This window comes from Lepidothrix coronata, unplaced genomic scaffold, assembly GCF_001604755.1.
Source record: "Lepidothrix coronata isolate B3197 unplaced genomic scaffold, Lepidothrix_coronata-1.0 Scaffold6, whole genome shotgun sequence".
NCBI classification, from domain to species: Eukaryota; Metazoa; Chordata; class Aves; order Passeriformes; family Pipridae; genus Lepidothrix; species Lepidothrix coronata.
Window position 1 is genome coordinate 8,532,792 of NW_016690186.1, and position 23,149 is coordinate 8,555,940.

At 38.3% G+C, this 23,149-nt stretch overlaps 1 protein-coding gene across 4 annotated transcripts in view; it reads left to right on the top strand.

Annotated features, from left to right (window-relative positions):
• TMEM241 (transmembrane protein 241) overlaps positions 1-23,149 on the top strand; it is a 56,616-nt gene that overhangs the window by 3,223 nt on the left and 30,244 nt on the right. For 3 of the 4 annotated variants that reach the window (XM_017833566.1, XM_017833572.1, XM_017833586.1), the window contains exons 2-10: positions 371-417; positions 3,040-3,117; positions 6,606-6,687; positions 9,767-9,844; positions 11,264-11,289; positions 13,008-13,059; positions 14,186-14,234; positions 16,256-16,301; positions 17,297-17,332. In XM_017833566.1, the coding sequence (XP_017689055.1) occupies positions 371-417; positions 3,040-3,117; positions 6,606-6,687; positions 9,767-9,844; positions 11,264-11,289; positions 13,008-13,059; positions 14,186-14,234; positions 16,256-16,301; positions 17,297-17,332 (494 nt within the window). The remainder of the gene's footprint in view (positions 1-370; positions 418-3,039; positions 3,118-6,605; positions 6,688-9,766; positions 9,845-11,263; positions 11,290-13,007; positions 13,060-14,185; positions 14,235-16,255; positions 16,302-17,296; positions 17,333-23,149) is intronic. The other variant, XM_017833579.1, reaches the window with a different exon arrangement.

Genomic DNA, 23,149 nt, shown 5'->3' on the forward strand with positions numbered 1-23,149 from the left:
CCACTTGGGTTGTTATGCAGGCAAGGAAAATAAGTTTCCAGGGTTGTTTGTTAAAAAACAGGAGCTCATTAGACAGCACTAGTTCCTGGGAGCAGACAGTGTTTCTGATAAGCTCAAGAGAAAGTTAGCCCAGGTGCTATTCGTCAAGACTGAGGCCTAACAAGCATTTCTGAGACCACAGCGTGGCCTGAAGAGAGCAGGGGGGGAAATGCACCACAGAAAGAGAAATTACTAAGCATTTTTTTGTCTTTTCTACCAAAATAAGGAAAAATGAAAACTCTCTATGTGTATTTTGTTGCTCTTGTGATTGTTTGTTAATGTTATAAACTGTAGGTGTTTGATGTCCATTAATTTGGTATTTGTTTTCCAGTATGTCCTGTCTGTCCTGCAATTTACCTACCCTACCCTTTTTCAAGGGTAAGTACTGTTTTAAGAATACAGTTGTTTGAAAAATGACTTTAATGTCTTGCTGTTCCGTGCTGAAGCTAACTTCAGTACCTCTTGTCATTACTGGCTTTTGCTGTCTAGAGAACATAATTCATAAAGCCTTAGTAAAGCATTCATTAATGTGTCTTGGTTAATTTTTTTTGACATCCTGATGGTGATGTAATTAAGATATACAGAGTCCATAATTTCTCATTTTACTGGAGGTCTTAGCTTCAGCATAGAAAAGTAACAATTATGGTACAACCTGTCTTCTTTGGAAATGACACTCTTGGATAATGTGCAGTTGTGGTGTATTCTTTAGCTATGCTAGACAAAACCGACCTTAAATCCATCGTTAGGCACTTACAAACACCACATTGCTCATTTTTCTGCTTAGCTTTGGTTGTAACCTGTGCATCACGAGTCATCTTGATGACTGTAATGAGAAATTTAATATTTTGACAAGTGTCCATATATACCATCAGTGCTGTTCATAATTTGTGAGGCATTCTGTGAAAATCTGGCCTCTTAGAGTCAAGACTTCCCCCATTTGTTTTTTTGAGATAATGCTGAAATCTGCACACGCTGGATATCTTTAGTTCCTTTTCTGCTGCTTAGCATGGCTTACATTTTTGTCTGACTTGCAGACCCAGGACTGCAAGGAACTCTAGAAATAGTTGCCTGGGGAATCTCCATTTACTTTGAGTGTATTCAGCTCAATTAGATATTCACTGAACGGTTTCTTCATTTTTGGCACACACAGAGGCTGTCTCTTGGACAAGGCTTTTATCATAGGGGGAAAGGGTTTTGAGTAAAGTTTGAAAAATATATGTGTGGTAAATCAACAGTAAACAAGCATATTTCAACGACAAGCAACTGCCTTATTGTATCTGTGTTACCACAATTATTTCCTTTTTCTATTGTTTGGCAGTGCATTTCAGCATCTTAATATTTTTCCGTAAGTTCTGGCTTTTAAAAGTGATCTTTCCTTGAAATTTTTTTAAGTGGCTCAGACATGCTTTCATTTGGAGCTGTGACGGAGGAAAGGAATGCATTTCTCAGTTCATGCTGTTATAGTTCATTGTCATTGGTTTTGTTCCCATTATAATCTAAGAATATATTGCATAGTGCTAAGCATCTGAGACTGTCAGTAACTTCAACTTCCGTCATTAAAACCTGAGAAGAGGAAATTCTTCACAATAAAGCTGATAGGAATTCATCACTGGCTTGAATAGAGCATGGTCAAGACTGCAGCAAACATCAGGAAAATCTGGCTTTTAAGCTCTTGTATGCTTTTCATCTTAAAAAAAGTTCAGTGAGCTATGATGTTAGCATTGAATATTTACCATACCCATGTGGAAAATGAGCCCTCTCTTCTCTGACGATGTCCAACTGCATGTAATACTGTGTAGAGTGAATATTTGTTTATTTGTGTATGTGTGAGAAAGATTTTAAATAATCACTTTAAATCATTGCATTATAATGAATGGGAATAATAAATGAACCCGCTTCTATACCTGTTATGGATGTTCATGTCATTTAACACTGTAATAGGGTATCTCTGTCTGAACTGTGCTAGATATTCAAGGATTTTCACCCAAGAAACATGAAACACCTCTCTGAAAACCACTAACTTAAGGAAGAAGAAAGCTAATAAATTATTTTAAAGTTTAAAAAAAATCAGTGTGCATCATTACTCATTTTGAGCTATCTGCAAATATTTCCTAGGCCTCACATTCTGTTTCTGTAATAGACAGAGGAACAGCTTTGTGGTAGGATAAGTCATTAGGTAGATAAGTCAGTGCAGAATGAACGTAATTGTTATGTACATTTTCAATGAGAAAACCGCAGCATTGTGGTTCATACACAAGGTTATCTGGCTGTAAAGATGTTTTCTCTAGGGGCTCTGAGTCAGGGGCTCATGCAGAATAATGATGTTATTGTTGATGACACTTCACTTGGTGCTTGATACACAAGCTCTAGAGGCAGGGGAGGAAGCAGTCAGTTCAAGGGATTTTGTAATCTAAACCCAGCATGAATTACCATGGGAATTCATGGAGCTAATGTTTGAAACTACACACGTTATCCTTGGGGCTTATTACTTCAGGTGAAGTGAGTCTTTCAGTCCTGAAATCATGTTTATTTGTTCCAACAGTAACAGTTTATGTATGAAAAGATAGTCATCTCTTGTCACAAACCTTGCCTCACTTGCATCTTCGAATCATTGTGGCTGTAATATCGCTATTGTTATCATAAACCTTGTGTAGGAAGAGATGATAAAATGGGGATCCAATAACATGATTAAGGTAGTTGTGGTAGATGGTTATTTATTTATAAAACATTTGAAAAAGGATGTGGAAGCACCAGATTATTAGAAAATCTGCAGGAAATGAAAGCCTACAGAAATGAAAGATTCAAAGGAGAATAGTGGCATCCCTGGTGACTTAGAGAAATGGTAGATAACTGGAGTCATGGATGTGCTGTTTCCTAAATCTTCGTTGGCGAAGCCTAGCCACGATGAGGATGTGCTGTGAGAAGTTCTGTGGATTCTAAGGTCATTCTCATGATTAAAGAGGACAAACAATTCAGAGATGCTGTGTTGTTCTGTTTCAGGTGGCAAACATTAGTGGGTGGACTTCTGCTTCACCTCTCCTGGAAGCTGGGCTGGGTGGAGATAAACTTGTGTTCGAGGTAATCTGTTTTTTTTGGTATCTGCTAAATATTTATTTTCTGTAGCTGGATCACAAGATAGTTAGATAGGTTGTGGAATTTACTAACTGCCAAATATACAGGTTGGGGGGGTGTGTGTGCGTGCTGCTTCACAGATGTAGAAGAGAACTTGTGTTTTACTCAAGTAAGTCTTTTATCTGCTGTGTAGATAAATAGAGGATATTGTTATAATAGCCATCAGTGATATTGGTAGAAGCAAGATTAGGTACAGACATTGCTTTAGTGGCAGTTACTGATATCTATATATTATTATCAAATGTGTATTTTTGGTGCAGACTTCGTTTTCACAGAACAGTCTAAAGAAATATCGCTGTCAGTAATGTCCTTTTTTAGTTCAAATTGTCATCACTCATGATTACTTCTGCTTTAAACCATGAAATTAAAGAAGTTGAATCTTTTTTTTCCCGAACTTGGAAAATATATTTGATTTTTTTCAAATTCTGAAATAATTTAAAGAAAACACTGGACAAGAGCCACTTTATGATGTTGAAGATGTTTTTATCAAAAGTTTTGGTGAAAAATTATTTGTATTTTGATGCTGGAGACTTCAGGCCACTAGGTGTCAGTGCACTGTAGGAAAACGGATTAAAATACATCTTGAGAGACTTTTTATTAGTTTAGTGAATGCAGAATACCTGTTCTAGAATAGACTGAATGGAACGACCAGAATTAATTGACACGTTTTGGCTATAATACAGACAAATACTTAATCATGAATTTAAACCTGTCTTTCTTCAGAAGAATCAGGCACATGCTTTAATGCTTTGCTGAGCTGGACTTGTAGCTTGTATCTCCTGTATTAAAACAAAACAAAATTAAACCAAAATAAAAAAAGCAACCCCAAAAGCCAAAAACCAAAACCCTCTAACACCCAAAACCCAACCAACAAACCAAAAAACTCCCCAACAAACAAATGTAATGTCAAAAGGTGATTTAGTACTACCACTGGGATATGGATATTTCTACACCCCCACGCCTTACAGAGTATTGGTCTCTGAATCCATCTGTTGGTTTGGGGTTTTTCTGTCTATGTGTAGTATACTTAGGAATACCATATCCAGTCTCCTTATGCTTCAAATAATAAACTGCCCATCCATTTGTTTGTTTATTTCTACAAAGTCTCAGTTTTTCTGTCGTGTGGACTGATCTCATATACCTTCTGAGCCAGTTCAGGTTATCTCCAAGTGTCTCAGCTGTATTAAATTATTACATAAACATCATCAGCCTTTGTGTAAAGTCCAGAATACTAATCTCACAATAAAGACCAAATGAAAACGCATTACTTAGGGTAATCTCTCTTAGATTTTGTGGACAACCTGCTTTTCATCTGCTTCCCCCAGTACTCCCAGCTTTAAGGGACTCTCCATCACTGCTTCTAAACAGCAAATACTATCTGCAAAGCTTGTATCCAAAACAAGGTCTTTGTGGAGCACAACAGAATATGGATAGCATCTACATAATGCTACACAGTGCTGCAGTCTGCTGCCCAGCTTCTGCCTAACCCTTGTTGGCACATAAGTCCAATATGTTCTGGTTGGAATTCTTTGTAGTGCTGCATTTCCCCCACAGCTAAGCAGCAGCTCAGAGCCTTACTTAAACCAAAGCTCCAAAGTGTGGTTTAGGGGAACCTACCCACTGACTTTAGTGGGCTTTGGGTTTAGCCCTGCAACAACCACAAGCTCATCAGTTATTTTCCTGTTTTGCATGTACAACACTGTAGTGCCAACATAAGAAGCTACTAATTGGTTTACATACAGGACAGATTGTTGATGCTGACACGTTACATCAAACATCCATGCATTCTTTTTCAGTCCTGAAATTCCCACTTGGCAGCGTAAAATTCTACCCTTACATCATGGAAAAAGCATCTGAAGTCCTTTTCCATTGCACTTCACAGTATTGCATTGGAGATGAAGACATTTTTGGGATTCCTACAGTTTAGTGGTGGGGAACATGAAAGAATGATATTTTTATGTTCTAAATGAAAATTCAGTTTTCATCATGTGTTCCTTTCATCTTCTTGACCCTACTTTCTTTTCTTCCCTCCCCCTTCCTTCTATTTGTTACAGTTCCAGTAGGGCAGCGGGTGTTTTTGTTGGTGTCTGATGTGAACTCATTGGTAATGAGGCATGACAGTTTTAGATCTCAGTCTTGATGAAATTCCAGTTGAAGTCAATAACCTTAAAAGGAACAGCATTTTTATAAAAAATTAGAATGACTACTCAAGAAAACCCAGAGCAAATATTTATGCCAGTGAAAGGATCTAAAGATTGTATTCGTGGCCCTGGGTTTCTGATTGAGTATCTTGGAAAATCATGTAACAGGAAATGTGATGTTTATGGTTTCTTCCTTCTCTGTGATTACATGTATCTTTATGTTTTATTTTCATTCATACTGTTCTGATTTCATTGTTTAGTGGTCTGTTTTTCTTGTGTTCCATGAAGTGCAGTAGTGTAGGGGTACCTGTAATTAACATTTTAAGTCTTACATACTAGTTGGAAGTGTAATGCAAATTAAGGAACTACAAGCAGTTTGGTTTTATTCTGAGAACCAGCATTATTTGCTAACTTTTTCTTGACTTTAATTCAAAGCTTGGGAAGAGTGAATGGATTAGCCATGACTTCAGTGCTGGGAAGCCTTTGATTCAGGCCCTTACCTCTTCCTTTCTTCCCTTGCTCAAAGTCTTCCATTATTCTCTCTGAAATTTACCACGTACCTGGTCCCTTTTTCCCTTTAAGTAACAAGATTTTAAAAAAATGGAAAAATGCCAATTCTGAAGCCCCTTCTCGGAACTGAAACCTGACCCTGCTGCAACAACCATAGCTAAAAAAAAATTAATCAGATCAATCTGATGACTTCATTCCTCCATTAGTTGTCAAACTGCCTCCAGGAGTTTGGCTTAGTCAAAGGAATATCATTAGGAAATCTCAAGAGATAGGCTCCCACAGAGACAATCTGATCTTTAGGAAGAATCTCTTTGTAAATCTGGCTGAGAAATGAATGTGTGGGTGGCCAAGTGTATTTGTGCATAGTGAAAATGTGTACTGTCTGTGCAAATGTGACATTTAATGCCTTCATTTGTCAGTTTTTGTTCCTTTCACAGCATATCAAGGAAATTAGTTGAAATTTCTCTCCTTTAAAACCAGTGCAAGTAATTGCTAAGGAAAAAGATAAACCAACACAATTTTGGAGAGAGAGGAGACAGGGAAAGAGTAAAAGAAAAAAATATATCTGCAGATAGTTCCTCTCTTGGATTAGATGAAGTGAATAATTTCTGACTTGGACTTGTAGTAAATTGGAGGAATACTGAACAATTGGACAATGACTTTAATATGCACACATTTGAAATTTATGTACATATATACATATTATATTCCTTGCAAGCAACTATTCCTGACTGTATGTAAACATAATGTGGTGAAATAATGAGATTTTAATTGTTTTCACAGGTCTGAAATCCTGTCATGGCTTCCTGCTTCAGTACTTTTTGTGGGCATCATTTATGCTGGCTCTAGATCACTGTCTAGATTGGTAAGAAATGCACAAGTAGAAGTCAATTCTTTATTATCTCTACTTTGTAAACAGAGAACATTCCCTTCATACATGGTGTTTAATGCTGTTCCTGGGTTGAGGGGAAAGGAGGGAGGAGGGGTTTAAATAATACATCGATTGTTAATGGTGCTAAAGCAGTGGTTCAGTCCTATGAAGTACCAAAAAGCATCTCTGTGACAGTCCAAAGGACTCAGCATCTTTCCAGAATACTCAATGTTTTTCAGAACAGATCCTCAGTGGTCTGAATTTTGCAATTAGGGAAGAAGCTGAAGAACTTATTAGCTGCAACTTTGCAAAAGGGGGAATGAGACTGTGGGATCTGTGGGAAATCCGTCCAGGAAAGTGATGAAGACCATTTCAGTGAGAGCCTTTTGATTCTTTACCAGATTTGAAAAAATAAATTGAAAGTTGGAAAGAGATTATGGGAATGGTTAATCAGTTTTATGATCCATTTGCATCACAATAACCTATCAAATGTTTACAAGATGTCAAATCTGCTTTCATTAAACTTGAATGCTTTATACTTAAATGATGTAGTCTTTCTTAAAAAAAATAAAATAAATTAGTGACATGAATTTTTAAAAATAATAATGTTTTACTGCTGTTATGCAGTCTGCAAACCCAAATTCTGCACTAGTTCCCTTCTGCATTCTGTCAGTGCATCTTACTGTAACTCTAGAGCCAGCTTGCTCCTGTCAGCTCCTAAACCCCAAAGAAGATCAAAAGGGAATTTTTTACAGGATTCTGATTGTAGTGATCCCTTGAACATCTCAGTAGAGAGGCAGAGCAGAAAAGGACAGGTGGTCTCTGTCCTCATAAACAAGGTTGGAGGCCTCATCTTGGAACCAAATAATCTTGTGAAAACACAGGCCTGTGCTCAGAAGCCCCTGCTTCCACTTTAGTTCTGTCTCAGAGTGATTGCATTTACTTCCTCTTGGTTTCTTGTCAAAGGAAGTTCCATTGGCCTTCTCTGAGGTAAAGTGAGCAAAGATCCATGAGAAGAGCCTTGCCTGGAAACAGCAAAAAGCCTTGGCAGCAGCATCTTTTCTGCTTGCTCACCTGGGTGGTGGAGGAGTTATGAATCACATCCTCTCTGCTATTTCTTCTTACTTCCTAGTCATGCAGTCAGTTACTGTGTTTCCCTCCTGTTCCTGCTCTGGTCATTCACGAGTGAGCTGCACTGGAGTGGCAGAGGGGCTATGAATGGTTTTGATTTATATCCCAAACCTTTCTTAAGGAGAATCTCCCATTTCTGAATGGCTTTTTGTTGTACATGAATGGGGATTTAGAGGCCTAAGTCTGTGGCCGTTTTAGGAGGAAAGACAAAAGAACAAGTAGTCTTAGGTCGTAGTTATTATGTACTGCCTTGTACTGGGACTGGGAGCATATTTGAATTAAGCAAGTTTATTCCTAAAGCAGAATTTATGTACACTTTTTTGATCAAATCCAAGGAGACCCACTTTCAAACACTCCTGTATACTGGCAGGGCTACAATTTTATCTCTGTTTGTGCCTTTCCCGAGAGGTGCTGGCAGTCTCCCCTGCCCAAGGGTTCAGGGGTGGAAGTGGAGGAGGACTGCTTAGCTCTGGACTGTGATGCATTAACAAAAGTATGCAGAGCTGTGAGGGGAGGTTTGTACAGAGTCAATTCACCCTGCCTGCCCAACCAGTAAACCTTTCTTTTCATAACCCACTCACAAATTCAAGAAATAGTCACATCAAAGGCAATAGACATATGGAGAAGGTTAACTGGGCTAGGCAAACTGGAGCCATTGTTGGCTCCAAAACACATTTGGAAGAGCCAAAAACAGAGAGGAGGAAAGAAAAAACCAACCAATTGGCTTCACAAAAGGAAGAATGTAAATTCTGCTGTCAACTTTCCTTGTTTATGGCTATTTCTTGTATTTCCCATTACTATGTCAGGCTTAGGTTGCTCATGTTGTATACTTCTGGTTTTATATTCTCAGTTGAGAACTGGCTTTCAGAACTGGTGAAGCTGTTTTGTTTGTGTGATTTTTGTTCCTTTCTAGTTTAAAGATGTTAGAAGTTACCTTGGTGTAACTCCTGTGTTTATGGATCCACCTCAGCTGTCATTGTGACTTAAAATGTTTAATTAGCGATACTTATCTGGCTTCATGGTAAAGAAAAGAAAATTACAGAAAATACAGATTTCTGAACGCAAAGTCCGATTTAAGAGATGTTTGCTGCTTATATCACCTGATACTTAAAAACATGGACATCACTGAGAAATTACCTCATTCTCTACTTATGTGATTTAAATACTATACACAAGTGGGGAAATACTGCTTCCTAAACTGGCTTAGTCTTTACATTATCTTAATCAGAGCAGAGAATTGCTTCTGTTTCAACTGTCTGAGAGACCATGGATCTGATTTGGAGGAAGTATTATGAACCACTAATTCTGGTTGGGTTTGCCTCCGGCAATGAGTGTTTGATTCATTATTGTTATCACTGGGTTTTGTTTCTTAATGATTTCATGTTGGGATGGTGTCCAGATGCCTCAGTGAGTACAATTTCAACATCACTTGTGTATGAACTATTGCATTTCTACCCTAATTTTGGGCATCTCTTCCTAGCAGTAACTGAAAGCAATCACCTAAAGTCATCTTGCCCACAATTCTGTTGCTAGGAGTCACACTGTATTCTTAGTACCAGTAGACAGAGATGGGAAAACTAATGAGAACTGTTTACTGTGGAGGGTGCAGATGTTGGATCAGAGAAGGAAAACTAGAGGCAGAAACCTGGAGCAAATCTTACTGAGGTAGCTGTGTACAAACAAACTGGCTGAGCACTCAGAAGTGGGAGAAGCAGCAAGCAGTGCTACAGCAGGGCCTGCATTTAAAGATGCCTGTGCCATGTGGTAATGATTGGAATGGGTCTAAGTCCCTTTTAGGAGATATGGCACGGGTTTACAGTTTAAAAAACAAAAAACCCAAACCACAAACATGTGGGACAGCTGTCTCTAGGAGGAGTGCCCCTTGGTATGTGTGTGACTGTTCTGGGTTGATTTGGGCATTTTTGTTCTCTCCCAACGGCAGCCAATCCCAGTGTTCCTCACTGTGCACAACGCAGCAGAAGTTATAACCTGTGGGTTCCAGAAGTTTGTGCAGAAAGAGGTAATTGATCTGTTTATTGATACATTCAAGGTAACTACTGTGACATAACTGCCCTATGACAAGATACTTAATTTCTTTTAATACAAGCAGCATTAGTACAGTGTGCTTTTCTAGTCTCTCTGTGATAGCCGGTCATTAGTGATACCCAGAGAGAGTTTTGCTGTTGACAGGTATCTATACTGATACGAGATATGAAACAGGGCATATGTGTATCACCAGTTTGATCTGCATTTTTAAGACTGGCTTGATCCTACTTGTTTTTTCCTTTTGAAAACTAATATTCCCTCTCTGTCATAATTTTAATGTCCCCACATAAAAATCTCATTGTTTGAGCTGAGAGGGAGAAGGACTAGGTCCTTATATCTAACCAGTATAATATGTCTAGTGTGTTGTATGATTATAGATAGATCATATCTCCATATGAAATGCAGGAGGAACAGTGCATTTTTAAATTTGTTTTGAATTCTTGAGAATCTACCCTAAGACCTGTGAAAGTCAGGTAAATAATTCCTGCACCCTTTAGTAAGAGCTGAGTTTGTTTCTCACAAACTGTAATAGGAAGCCTTCTTTTTAGGCTTTTCTTGAAATGTTTTTCTAATTGACTAAAGTGCTGCTGTATGAGCTAACACGGGGAAATCATTCATCACAAAGTCATTTTTACAGTGACCTCTGTCTTGCTGTAAAAGGGATCTTCCATTCATTATAGCTGTTGTCTGTATAGAAGACAAATAAATGACCCATGTTTACTACTTGTAACAAACAGAAGAGGTCACTAAGGTTATGCCTAAGGGACATAAGAGTGTGTACCATACTGTGTCCCTGTGACATTGTCCTCTGATTAGTGTCCCTGTCAAGGTGTTTCATATTTTCCTTCTATGTCACATGCTTATGATTCCTCTCTTTAAAAACAAAAGCACTGCAGACAAGGATAATGCAAAGACAGGCCTTGCTGAGAAGCTTCTCAGGAATAATTTTGTACCAAAGAATTGGGAAACTTTCATGAGTTTAGATCAAGACTGATTTGACTGATATCTTTTATTAGGTACCTAATTAGTACCTAATTAAGAAAACTCAGTATTTGAGTATATACATGACACAGTTTTGGTATAATTCAAGTTAAGTTTGAGGACGAGATATAAAGTTCATGCTGGTTTTAGATTTACCTGCTGGTAAGTAATCTGAAAATATAAATCAAGTTGAAGTAGGCTAATCCGTAATCCTGATTCTTCTTTTCCAATTTAAATTTGCTCAGCCATGCTCGAATGTAATGGGCTGTTGAATGCTGCTAATTGAAGTTTTAATGTGTTTGGTGCAATAAGATCAGCTATCATCATTTTCCAGTTTTTGGAAGGAGAAAGGACTATTTCACCATTTTTATTGTTAAATTTTAATCTTTTAATCATACTTTCTTTTTTACAGCAGACCTCTCATCTGAAAGTCTGTAGGTAAGCTTTTAAAACTACTCACATTCAGATTCAGACTTGTTTTGGCTCCAGCTTCTCTATTTGCTTCAGATAATGGCACCAGAACAATGAAGAATGTCAGGCACATTCCTGTGGGCGGTGAGCCTAAGTTGCAACATAGGAGTAATTAAATATTTTTAAACTTTTTTTAACCACTACTTGAATCAATACGTTTTTTCTTCTTACAAAAATTAAAAAAGCCAGAAGACCAGTCTTCCTGAATGAAAAAGCAGTGCTCATAACGTTTTTGGAAAGGAGATGGAAACCAGGTTTGAAGTTCCAATGGGTGATCATAAACATTATCAGAAAGATGATTAATGTGTTAGAAAATAGCTAAAAATGCCTTTTGTGAGAAATAAAAGGTAAATAATATCTATTTCTGCTAGAATAATTCATTTCAAGGTGGGAGTATGTCTCTTCTGCCATGTCTGAAGTGACAGGATGAGAGGAAATAGCCTTAAATTGCACCAGGGAAAGTTCAGATTAGATATCAGTAAAAAATTTTCACCGAAAGAGTGGTTAGGCATTGGAATAAGTTGCCTAGGGAGGTGATGGAGTCACCATCTCTGGAAATGTTCAAGAGGCATCTGGATGTGACACTAGAGGAGATGGTTTAGGGGTGATTATGGTGGTACTGGGTACTGGGGGACAGATGATTTTAAAGATCTCTTCCAACCTCAATGACTTTGTGATTCAGTGATAATAAGCTACACAGCCTACCAAACCTTGATGGCCCTGGTTGTTTAGGCTTCAAAAAGGAGATAGAAAAGGACAAACAAAAGTCAACCAGCCATGTATTAAAAGTTTCATTCTATGCCCCCATATCCCTTGAAGAAAGCACACTTGTTATTCTCCACATCCTGTAATCTTTTAGCTGTACTTAAGAATGGATAATGTTGGGTTACTATTTAGTATACTTAGAGGCATTATCTTCCTAATTTCTTCCTGTTATTTCCATTATCTAACTTACTCTGGCCTTGTCTTTACCACTGGATTATTGTCAAGGATACTGGAGTTTTTTATAATCTTTATTCTGTCTTTTCCTATGCCTCTAGAGAGCAGGAAAATAAGCTCCCAACCCAAGCCTATGTTATTATTAATAGTGACAGTCCACAGAAATTCGACATCAGTGTATTCAGTGTAGCATGAAGAAATACTGACTCAGCCACAGGTTGAGAATTTATTTAACTTAAATCAGTGGATTAGGAGAGGACTTACATTGTCCTTAAACCATTTCTAGTGTAGTACCTCTCATTTTCACTTTGCTCTGTGTTCTGGAGTAACACCATTACTTTTAAGGGAGTCACTTCTACTGGAATTATTGTAACAGGCAGTTCACCTTAATAAAAGAAGTTTTTGGTAGCCATTCAGACAGAAATTGGTTGATTTTGGCTTTCTGAAGAAGCCTAGGGAAGCCAGATGGCAAGTGAAGAATAATATTCTCTATCAAAAAAACTTGATTTCATCACTTCTGAGATGCTTTTTGCTGCTTCTGTTCCATACAACTTCGCTGTGTGTGAGTTACAAAGAACGCATGAAGTAAAACTTAATTGTGGTGGCGGAAATTGCTTTTTAAATATAGAATAAAAAACTGAAGTGTCAGTGTAAAATTAAGTGGAATTGCCTCTACTTTGCTGAGAGTACAAATCCAAGTTGCAAGCTTTTGATCTTGTGGTTTGTTTTTTTTCTCTTCTCCACAGTGTGCTGTTCCTCCTGGCAGCAGCAGTGTGCCTTCCTTTGTGTGACACACAGGTGAGTTCTGCTTAGTAAAGCAGCTCTAGTTAGACCTTGATGTGTGACATTGTGTTAGGATACGAGGGATGCAGCTTTTACTTGTAAGCTAGGGTAGGATTCCTGTGAAGGAACTGTAAATGTTTCCCGTTGCTGTGTTGTAGTCGTGCTGGTTTTACTGTGTTTGCAACATGGTAAAACCTCTGAGCAGTCTGGACATGCAGCTCTTTGGTGAAGATAGTGGCAGGGGAAACCATGATTTTACTTCTTACAGGGCTTACAGCAAATCACTTAGGTTTGAATTAATTGCATGTACTTTCAGAAGGTTCCTAAACTAGTTTTGTATTCATTCTACACGCTTTCTGTAGCTACTGGAGAAAGAAAGGAGGTACCTCCAGAGAGTGCTCCATCCAGCAAAGGTTTCTTCATTGGAGATTCTCATTTGGAGACCTATGAAGGCTGCTTGCTTGCTTTAGACACTTCAGTTAATATCTGAAGTCGGATGAATCTGAAACTTGTCTGGATTCATCTGATCAAATGTGGCCATTGGAAGCATTGCACTTGCACTAGCTCTGCATAGTCCATGGAGCAGAGCAGGAACTTCTGATATATGATTCATCTCCCTTGAAAGCAGACATCTAAAATGTCTCCTCTCAAAATATTTGGTTTTACCCATTGATTGTGAAGAGGGCCTGCTTTGCTCAAGGGCAGATGTCTGTTTGAAGCACTCTTTTGGATACTCTGATTAGTTGGAGCCTTAGCTGCTGCAGAGGCTGAGAGGAGAAAGGAGACATGACAAACACCTTAGTGATGGTCCTCTGATCCTTTTGCTCCTCCCTGATTGCCAATACAGGACTAAACAGACTGAGGTCCATATGATTGGATTGTTTAAAATGTTGTACATAACTGAAGGAAATAGAACCATCCCTGTCAAGACAAGCTGAGAACCTCGGTAACTGGCATATGCCAGGTCTCTAAGGGGGACAGAAAGAACTTCAGTCTTCCCAATCTTCTTTAGTCATCTTCTCTTTCCTTTTAGCATTGGTCCCACTTGCTGTACTTGCTTTGGGAAGTTAACTGCAGGGAAATCACAATATGTATGTTTACATGAACATGTTTTTATTTATGTAGATGTTCTTTATTGCAGTTTGATCCAAGTGGTTATTTATGGGCTCTAATTCACTTGGTCTGTGTTGGTAAGTAATTTTCTTTAAGAAAAGACTTAGGAAGAGTAAATGTTTTGGAGAAATGAGCTTTATTATGAAATTACCGATATTTGAGATTCTTTACGTAAGAAACACTTGGAAAGAATGAAGATCAGTAAACATAAGAAAATGCGTTCCTATTATAGCTTTTATATTGAAAACAACATCAGAATAAACTAGGTGTTGCAGTCTGTTAACAGTGGATGAGAAAATGCACATACAATTTTAATCAGCACTAAGCTCTTCTGGTTGTTTTTTAATGGGTACCTACTGAGAGACACTTCTTTCTAAGAGGAGAATAAACATGAAAAAGGCAAACAATAACTTGTAGTTAGACCTTTATTGCACACACAGATTTTATTTAAAAACTGACAAAAATACTCTAAAATATCATGGAATATGGTCCCAGAGGAAGGATGTTGAAATGCTGGGGTTTTTTAAGCAATCATACGCATTTTTTAAGAATTTTAACAGTGAGTCGCATAACCCATCAGGTTTTCTTTTGTCTTTTTTTCAGACTAAACATTGATTCAGATAAATCATAACTCTTCCCTGAAAAGCTAGAAACAGTCAGACCCAGAAAATCTGAAGAAAACAAGAGTAGTAATCTTTAACTAGGAGATTTGTGTCCTTTGGAGCATTTGGGTGGATAATCAGTAACTTGTATTTGATTCTTACCTGTCCTATAGACTGAGTGACTCATTCATATGTTAAGTCTTATCTGCAGATTAAGGATGATTCCTTCTTTATTTCTTCTATTCAAATTGTAAAATTTTCAGGGCAGAGGTAATGTGTTTATATGTATTCGTGTCTAGAGGAGGTCTACAGATCCCATTCTAAAATGTTGTTAATATACAAATATGAAATAGGAGTTTTTTTCCTCTAGAAAATATTATATATATATAAACATTTGCTCATTTAGAAAAAAGTAGAAGCTATGGATTTTTTCACGTCAAGTACTTATTTGACGTAATGAGTGATGTTACTGCTTTCTCAAAGCCAAGTGGTTTCACTTGTAAAGCAGTGCTTGGTCATGGAGGTGGAAAACTGCTTAGAGAATCTTCAGAAGGGTTCTTCTGAGTGTTTGAAACGTGTAGGAAGTGCCAACAAAATGTTTATGCTCAAAATATAGCTTCTTTCCATTTCTTTTGGTTTTGAGAGTTGTTGATTTGACTGTTGGTTTTTGTGTAATTAGATTTCCTATCAACTGAAATAAAGATGCTATAAGAAAGGGCAAACAGATAAACCAACTTCCTGCATTAAGTTTGTCGAGACAGGGCATTAGAGAAAGGACATGTGTTCTACCCTTCGCCTTACCTAACAGAGGCAGAATTGGGTACATCTATTTCAGTGTTCCACTGGATTTAATTTTCATGTTCTGGTTCTCTCTGTGAATTAAAAAAAAAAATACCCCAAGGCCTTGAAGAAAGAGTCTGAAAAAATAGAGCCTGAAGCTGTAGTTTCTTCCATGAGTGCTTAAAGCTTTACCCAGAATAGAAATGTGAGCTAACCAAGAGGTGGGTGGGTCAAAAATGTAAAGAACCTGGAGATGCTAGAGCTGAGAGAACTTTAAATAGTGAAGATAGCTCAGAGCCAACAGCTCAGAGCCAACAGCTCTTCGTAGGGGTCCACACAGTTTAATATGTCATAGAACTTATCCCCAAAATCGAGTGGGCTGAAGAACCCATTCTGTGACACTTCTGTATGTATTTACACACAAAAGCACGTACACACACACTCTCCTTTGTAGCTGCTGTGAGCTAGAAGTTGTCTCTTCCTCAGAAGAACTAGCAGAACCACAAAGCATGACTGTACTCTGAGATGATAACACTTTGAAAACTATTAATTTGAAGCGATAGGTTCATTTTACTCATGGTTTAGGAATCCTTTGTGCCGTGTTGCTAAACTGTAATTCAGAGGGGTTCACGTCTGCCAGTACCACGGCCAAACAAGCTGTTGTTTGTCAGAATGATTGCATGTTATGGCAATTACACATGTCATTTCAATTACAGGGGCTTACAAAGTATTTCACAAGTTGTGGAAACCTGGCTCCTTAAGGTAGCGTGTTTTCATATTCTTTTACAAAGAAAGAGATTGCTATCAAAGGGGCTTAGAAACACATCTGTGTAGCAGTCAGGTAAATTGTAGGGATCTCTGCATTATCAGCATGAGCTGGGCCACTCTTGGTTAATCATTAATGACTTCCCTTGCAAGAGGAGCCTTATTTATTGTTGGTGACAATAGCATGTGGTTATTGATAGTTGTACTGCTAACTGGGACACTGAATTAGTTTTAAACGTTGTGTTATCCAAGGGTGATGACTCAGTCCTGGAAAAAGAACCCCTAATTACTGGCACAGGTGTTGAGGCAATGTTAATTTGTGTTCATGTGGAAAGCTGCATGGTTTGAATCTGTCAGTACTTCCCTTTGTGACAGTCTCAGAAGTGTTCAGCAGTTGCTGACTTACCACAGGACTGGAATGGCCAAGTGCCTTAAGCACCTTGAAACCTTTCACTAATCCTGTTTGCTTGTTAGAACTCCAACCATGCAATAGTAGTCTTAGAATCAGATGGCACTACATGTTCACAGTGTCTGTAATCTGCAGTTGTCTGTATAGATGGAGATGGATCTGTTGCCACTGCATATTATGTATATGTTCATAATATATGCATCTGTAGAATATGGATGACCTCATTTATTTCAAAACCATTTTCCATCTCTGGTTAAAGGTTCTAAATTTTAGTCAGTCTCATTTTACTTCACTTTAAATGAGACTTCCACTGACATAGTAACAACAGAAATAATATGTGAATTATGTGTAAATTAATATGCTGATTAATTGAGAATTTAGCTAATTTATTAATATCGATAAAGTTATTACTATATTATATTTATTATGTATATAATATAATGTTACTATTACCTAACTATATTATATAAATTAATATAATGGAATATTATAGTGTTATAATACTGCTTAATATACTGATCTCTTATGCCAAATGAACTGCTTTGCTAAACGAGCACCTTTTTTTCTTTCCCTCCTCTTCCAGTGATCTGGACCAACAGTACATCAACTATGTATTCAGGTAAAATGAATAAGTCTTTGATACACCATAGCTGGTTTTATGTGGTATATGTTTTCATTTTCAACCATGGCTTGGTGAGGAAACTCATAGCTACCACTACTTAAATGTATTAATTTAGAAGGACATTCACTGAAAGAACAGTGCTAAGCTGAACGGCTTAGCAGATGAATTTTTTTGGCTCTGATTATGGATGGATATGCCAATATACACCTGGGAAGGTAACGAGGTGTTAATTATGAATTTTTAAATCACCACGTGCACGAGTGATCTATCATTTCCAGAAATAATATTTACAGAGTAACTCCCTGGCAATACCCCACTTCAGAAAATAAAACTTGTACAAAATTGCCAGAAGGGGAGGTAGTGATTACAAAAGTACTGTGTGCAAAGAACATGAGCAGTAACTGATTGTTCAGAGTGCTGTTAGTGGGATTGAGTAATTCAGACTTTCAGTTGTTTTTCTGATTTGGAGATATAAAAGTGGCTTGTTATTTTTTAGCTAGTGAAAGAACCTGAGTCACCGACCATATTCCCCTGCTTTTTTAAATTCAATCCTTTCCTCAAAGAGCCACACAAGTCAGAACATTCAGTGTACTTGGCTTCTGTTGGGTTTTGGTGAGGCTTTGTTTGAAGTAGGGCATATAGAATCTTGATTAGATTCTACTTCATCCATATGTTGGATGCCCATTCTCCTCCATCCATATGTTGTATATGTTGGCGTCTTCTTAGGATGGTAGCTGAAGTCATATGGGGACACTATGAAATATGAATAATAAATTCAAAGGGTAGTCAAAAGGAATGAAAGAGGGAGCAGAAGTTAGGAATAAGCATAACAAAAGTAAAGTTGTACTTCTCTGTTTGATTAGATGGATGACCACATGAAAGATCATTGATAGGAACACATCAGAGACACCAGTGTAGGAGCATTGCTTCACTTCAGTTCCCATTTATCTTGTATCATCATCCATATGATAACAGTGCCTCTCTTTCTATCTTAGTTCAATCAAATCTCCTATTTTGATACATAAGTAATGCAGGCCTGTGATTTTGCCTCTGTATGATTCCAGTGTCTATTCACCAGCGTCCCATTCGTGGATAATATCTGAATAGCAGTTTGCTTGAAGTGGTCTCTTGTTTAAATCAGTTGTTTTCCTTCTATGCAATGCACTATGAAATGCAAAGCAAATCAGTTTTATGCAAAGGAGGTAGATGTGTTTATTGAAACTTTGGAAGAATTAGTTGTGGAGTTTGCAAATAGCTGCCACACGCAGAAATAACCCATGAAGTCTTGAATGAGCTGTAGCTGGTTTTCTGTGTTGAAGGGAAAATAATTAAACAAGCAATAAAATCAATTGATTTTTCATTTGGCAGTTGCCTGAATATGGCTTTCAGTTGTCATTTTAGTTGAAAATTGCACATAGACCTGAACCTTTAAATTCAGATTTTGGTTGAAGGTCTTAAATTTGCAGCTTTGTTTGAAAAGTCAGGGCTGGGTGTCTTCTCTGTTAATTGGCGATCGTGGTCCTTTGGAGTCTGTGAACTTGTGTCCAGCAGAGAGCAGGAGTTCCACATTACATGGAAAGTATGATTGTTTATTTGGAAGCTTTTGAAAGGGAGAAACTTCTTGCTAAGGAGCTGTGAGGTGCAATGGTATGTATTTTAAAACTTTTCTTTTTACAAAAAAACCAAACAAACAAATAATCCAACAATGGATTTGTGCAATTTGGAAGATGGCTATTTTCAGCATCTGCTTAAAAACAAAAATTTGTTATCAAATCTTCCAAAGATTTTCACCAATAAGAGGCTTAAAGGTCAGCATAGCTTATAAGATGATGGTGCAAAGCAATTGCTGGAAAACAGGTGACTGAGTGGAGGTAGCAGACTGGATGCTTCTTTGTTTGGCTTGGGTCTATAGATATCTGTATACGTTTGTATTTCTTTGTATTACAAAAGCTCACAGTCCATAACATTTGGACTAGGGAAAACAAGCAGTACCATAGAAATGGGATAAGTGACATCTGATTTCTTTTAGAGTTTTGTTTTGTCATAATAGCTGACGATGTTTGAAAGGGTGTGAAATTTGGTGGAAGCTCTTTCCATGTTTGCAACCTCCATGGCAAGTATTTAATGGGACTTAAATCCTTCTGCTGCAGAAGGCACTGACGGGGTTTGTTTCTTCGTGAGACCTTCAAAGAAGCTGTTCAGAGTGTTTGAGAGCTATGTAGAGCTGTGTACACACAGCTTTACTGCACAAGCTTAACTTCTGTAGAAAACAGTCAAAAGTATTTTTAAATCTCACTGAGTAGAAGAATATTCTCCGAATGAACTCTAACTCCTCAAAGGCAGCTCTGGGTCAGAATTACTGTAAACGTGGGTTTATCTCTGTGAGAGGGTGCCCAGCACTAAATTCTGTGATTTAGCAGGTATTAATGTATGTGCTGCTTCCTGTACTCAAGGCTTCTTGAGGACTGTTTTGGCCATGACAGAATCCCAGTTCCACCTCCAGAACAGGATACTGTAACGTGTACTGGAGATCTTGCCTATACAAGCATGATTGTATGATTCCACGATTTATGAAGGAACTTGCTAGTGTGGCATTAGTGCAACTTTCTCCTCTTAGCACTATGATCCGTGGGTCTTTAAAGCTGCTTATTTCTAACCTAAATCACACAGCCGGCGTGCGGCTGTGCGGGTAAAAGAAAGCAGCTGTGTAGGCACAGGCAGATAGAATGTAGAATCATTGAATCATTTAGGTTGGAGAAGATCCTTAAGATCACCGAGTGCATTAACCAAACACTACCAAGTCCTACACTCGCTAAACACCGCATGTATATGTCTTTTAAGTACTCTTGGGGATGGTGACTCAACCACTGCCCTAGGCAGCCTGTTCTAATGGTTGATAACCTTTTCAGTGAAGAAAATTTTTCCTTATATATAGGAAAACATATAGGATTGTAACAGAAGAGGCTGTTCAAAGCATTTCTGTTCAGTATGAAAGCACAGTTGTACTCTCAGTGTAGAGACTACCTGCATAGAGCAGATGGAAAGTTTTGCACCACATTGCTGAATGTTAGAATGTACCAATATGTTAGAGTAAAAAATATATATTCTGATTAAAAAGAAACATTAACTGTATTGGCTTTGTTGGATGATTCCAGAGGTGCAACTGAAATTAGCAAAGTCTCCTAACATATACTGTCCTTACATGCCATGCACTGTTTCTTCTTCTAAAATCTGGAACAGTTTGGGAGGGAAAGACATCCTAAGAAAATGTACATGAATGAGAACTTTCCAGAACTAAACAGATCTGAAGAAATATTTGCTGATGTTGAAAGTGTGGCGTTCTTCTCTCTTCATCACTTACAGCATGATTATTCAATGGCTTTTAAAAAGGGAACCAGGAGCAAGTGTAAGAGGGAAAGCAGAGCTGTGCTATACGGAGAAGGGAGGAGTGAGGCAGTGCCCAACCCCATCCTGTTCATCCCTCTCCCTTGTGTCTAAGCATCTGGGGCAGGGAGAGGGAGGAAGAGAAGGGGGGCAATATACTTCCAAGATACTCCCTCTAATTCTCCAATTCTCTTGATCCCACCTCCTTTTTTTACTGCACTGTTGTATTTTCCTGTACTCTGACTTCTGCATTGGTGTTCTACTTACTAGTACTTTTTCTAATAATCTTGTATTTTCTTTATTCCTTTCTGTTCCCCTACTTTTTATCAAGAAAGGAATTTCTCCCCCCCTAGAAGGCAAGAGTTAGTGTGAGGGGAGAGGTAGTAATGTCTGCCTCACATGTTGAGGGATACATAATGTGTCTTAGAAGCAGGTTGCAGTTCATCTTGGACTTTCTCCCATGCTGAGGCAGGTAGAAATATGTTAATTCTTATGGAGAACCTGTAAGGAAGTTTCAGTACATCCCAATATCTGTCCCAGTCTGATCTGTGTTCACAAAGGCATACCATATGGCCTAGCAGCTACTGGTGAGGAGAAAACAGACACTTGAGAGTTTCAAGTGGTGAAGGAGTGACACTGACAAAGGTATGAGGTAAAGGCTCTACTCTATGCAGCTAAACTAAATCTGGATTCTGGAGGAGCTGCTAATCTATCAGTTTTGTGAATTAAAAATGCTGCAGTAGATTTTCTGCAAAAGAAGAGGGCAGCTTTGCAGGCAGAAATTAATATTCTTGCTGACAAAACCTCTTTTTAGTCAGAAAGGAAACTGCAGGTGACCCAGCCCTTAATATTGAGTACAGGGAAAAAAGAGAGGAGCAGAGAAATCCAGCACAGGGGTTTTCGTTTTGCTGCAGCCTGGTATCCAGGCTGTCCTACTAGAAACCTTTGAATCTCTCATCTGGTTTTTCAACATCTTTGTGTCTTTTCTACTGATGCTCTGTTCAGAGCAGAGCTACAGTGCAGCTGTAATGCCATCTAACCCATTTGCCTTAGCCTGCCCCACACTTCACAAATAAGGTTTTGTTTTCCTCATATGTTTTCTTTGGTTCAAAACCTGGGATGTCTGGTAGGATTATCAATTCCTCTTGGTTGCAGAAGGAAGTTTCTCTCTGAGTTTTCCCAATCTCGGTGTTTTTTTATTTAAAATTTAATAGTGCAAAAAGGAAGTGGAGTAACACAGTTTAGTCATAATTCTCATCACTGTTGATACAGTTTCCTTTCCCCTGCCAGTCTCCTGTTTTCTCTGTTTCTCAGTCAAAAGCAATAGACCTTTGCTTCCTTTTCTCTCTTTAGCAGGAAACTGAGGAATTGGGCCTGTTTATTGTGAGTTCCTCTTGGCGTCCCATGCAGGGAGAGCACCCGTGTGTGGGGAGGAATGTGGGGGGGAAATTACCTGCTGTGATCTGCTTTGTCTTCTTCATTATCTTTGTGACAACTGCATCATTTAAAAACATGTATAAATGTTGACAGTGTGAATGTACTGTAGCAGCTGATGCCTTTCAAAGACATACAGAATGTGAAGCCTAAAATACCTGCCTGTCTATCCCTCATAAACCCTTTCCTTCTCCAGCCCATTATGTTCCATGGCTGATTTCAGTGACAAGCTCCCCCTCCAGGGCTTCCTTGGCCATGGCATTTCCATGCTCTTGGCAGTTCGTTTTGCTGCTGGTGCCTCTGTGAATGACGCTGGAATTCACCAGAGCTTGCCGAGGGCAGGTCACCAAGTGCAGTAGCCTGATCATGTAGAGAGCTGGGACGAGCTGAGTGAGCAGGTTTCGAAATAGTGGCTGTGTTAACACTGGAAAAGGGAGTTGGCCTGGAATGCTTTAGCATTCATAACATTAATGATTGTCTTTTTACCTCTCTAAGTGCAATGCTTGCTACTTTTTTCAAGAAGAAGACTCTGCAGATGCTCTAACTTATCCTTAGCGTTTGTCATCGATGTATGTTGTTAACTGGAAGAAGCTGTAGCTCTGCTTTGGAGGCATACATGCTTCTCCCATCTTAGAGTGCCCCACAATATGTTTCTGTAGCCTTCTAACCTTGGAAACAACTTGGAATGAAAAAATTTGGGAAAAATCAGAAATTTAGAGAAAGAATCAGTAGCACTGAAAAAGGCTCTGTACAGCCTATGCAAACTCAGAGGATGAAGTCTTTGTAAGACCTCAGAAATCTTAAGTGATACTTCAGGTAAAGGACTGGTTACAGTTGATTTGCTTGATCACTTATATCTTTCTGAAAAATCATTTGGGCTGTTACTTCTGAAAAATCATTTGGGCTGGTACTTAGTGTTATTTTCATGTGTTTTCAAACTTATTTAAGTGCAGTTGTTCTGGCATAACACAGAACAACAACCATACATTGCAGCTT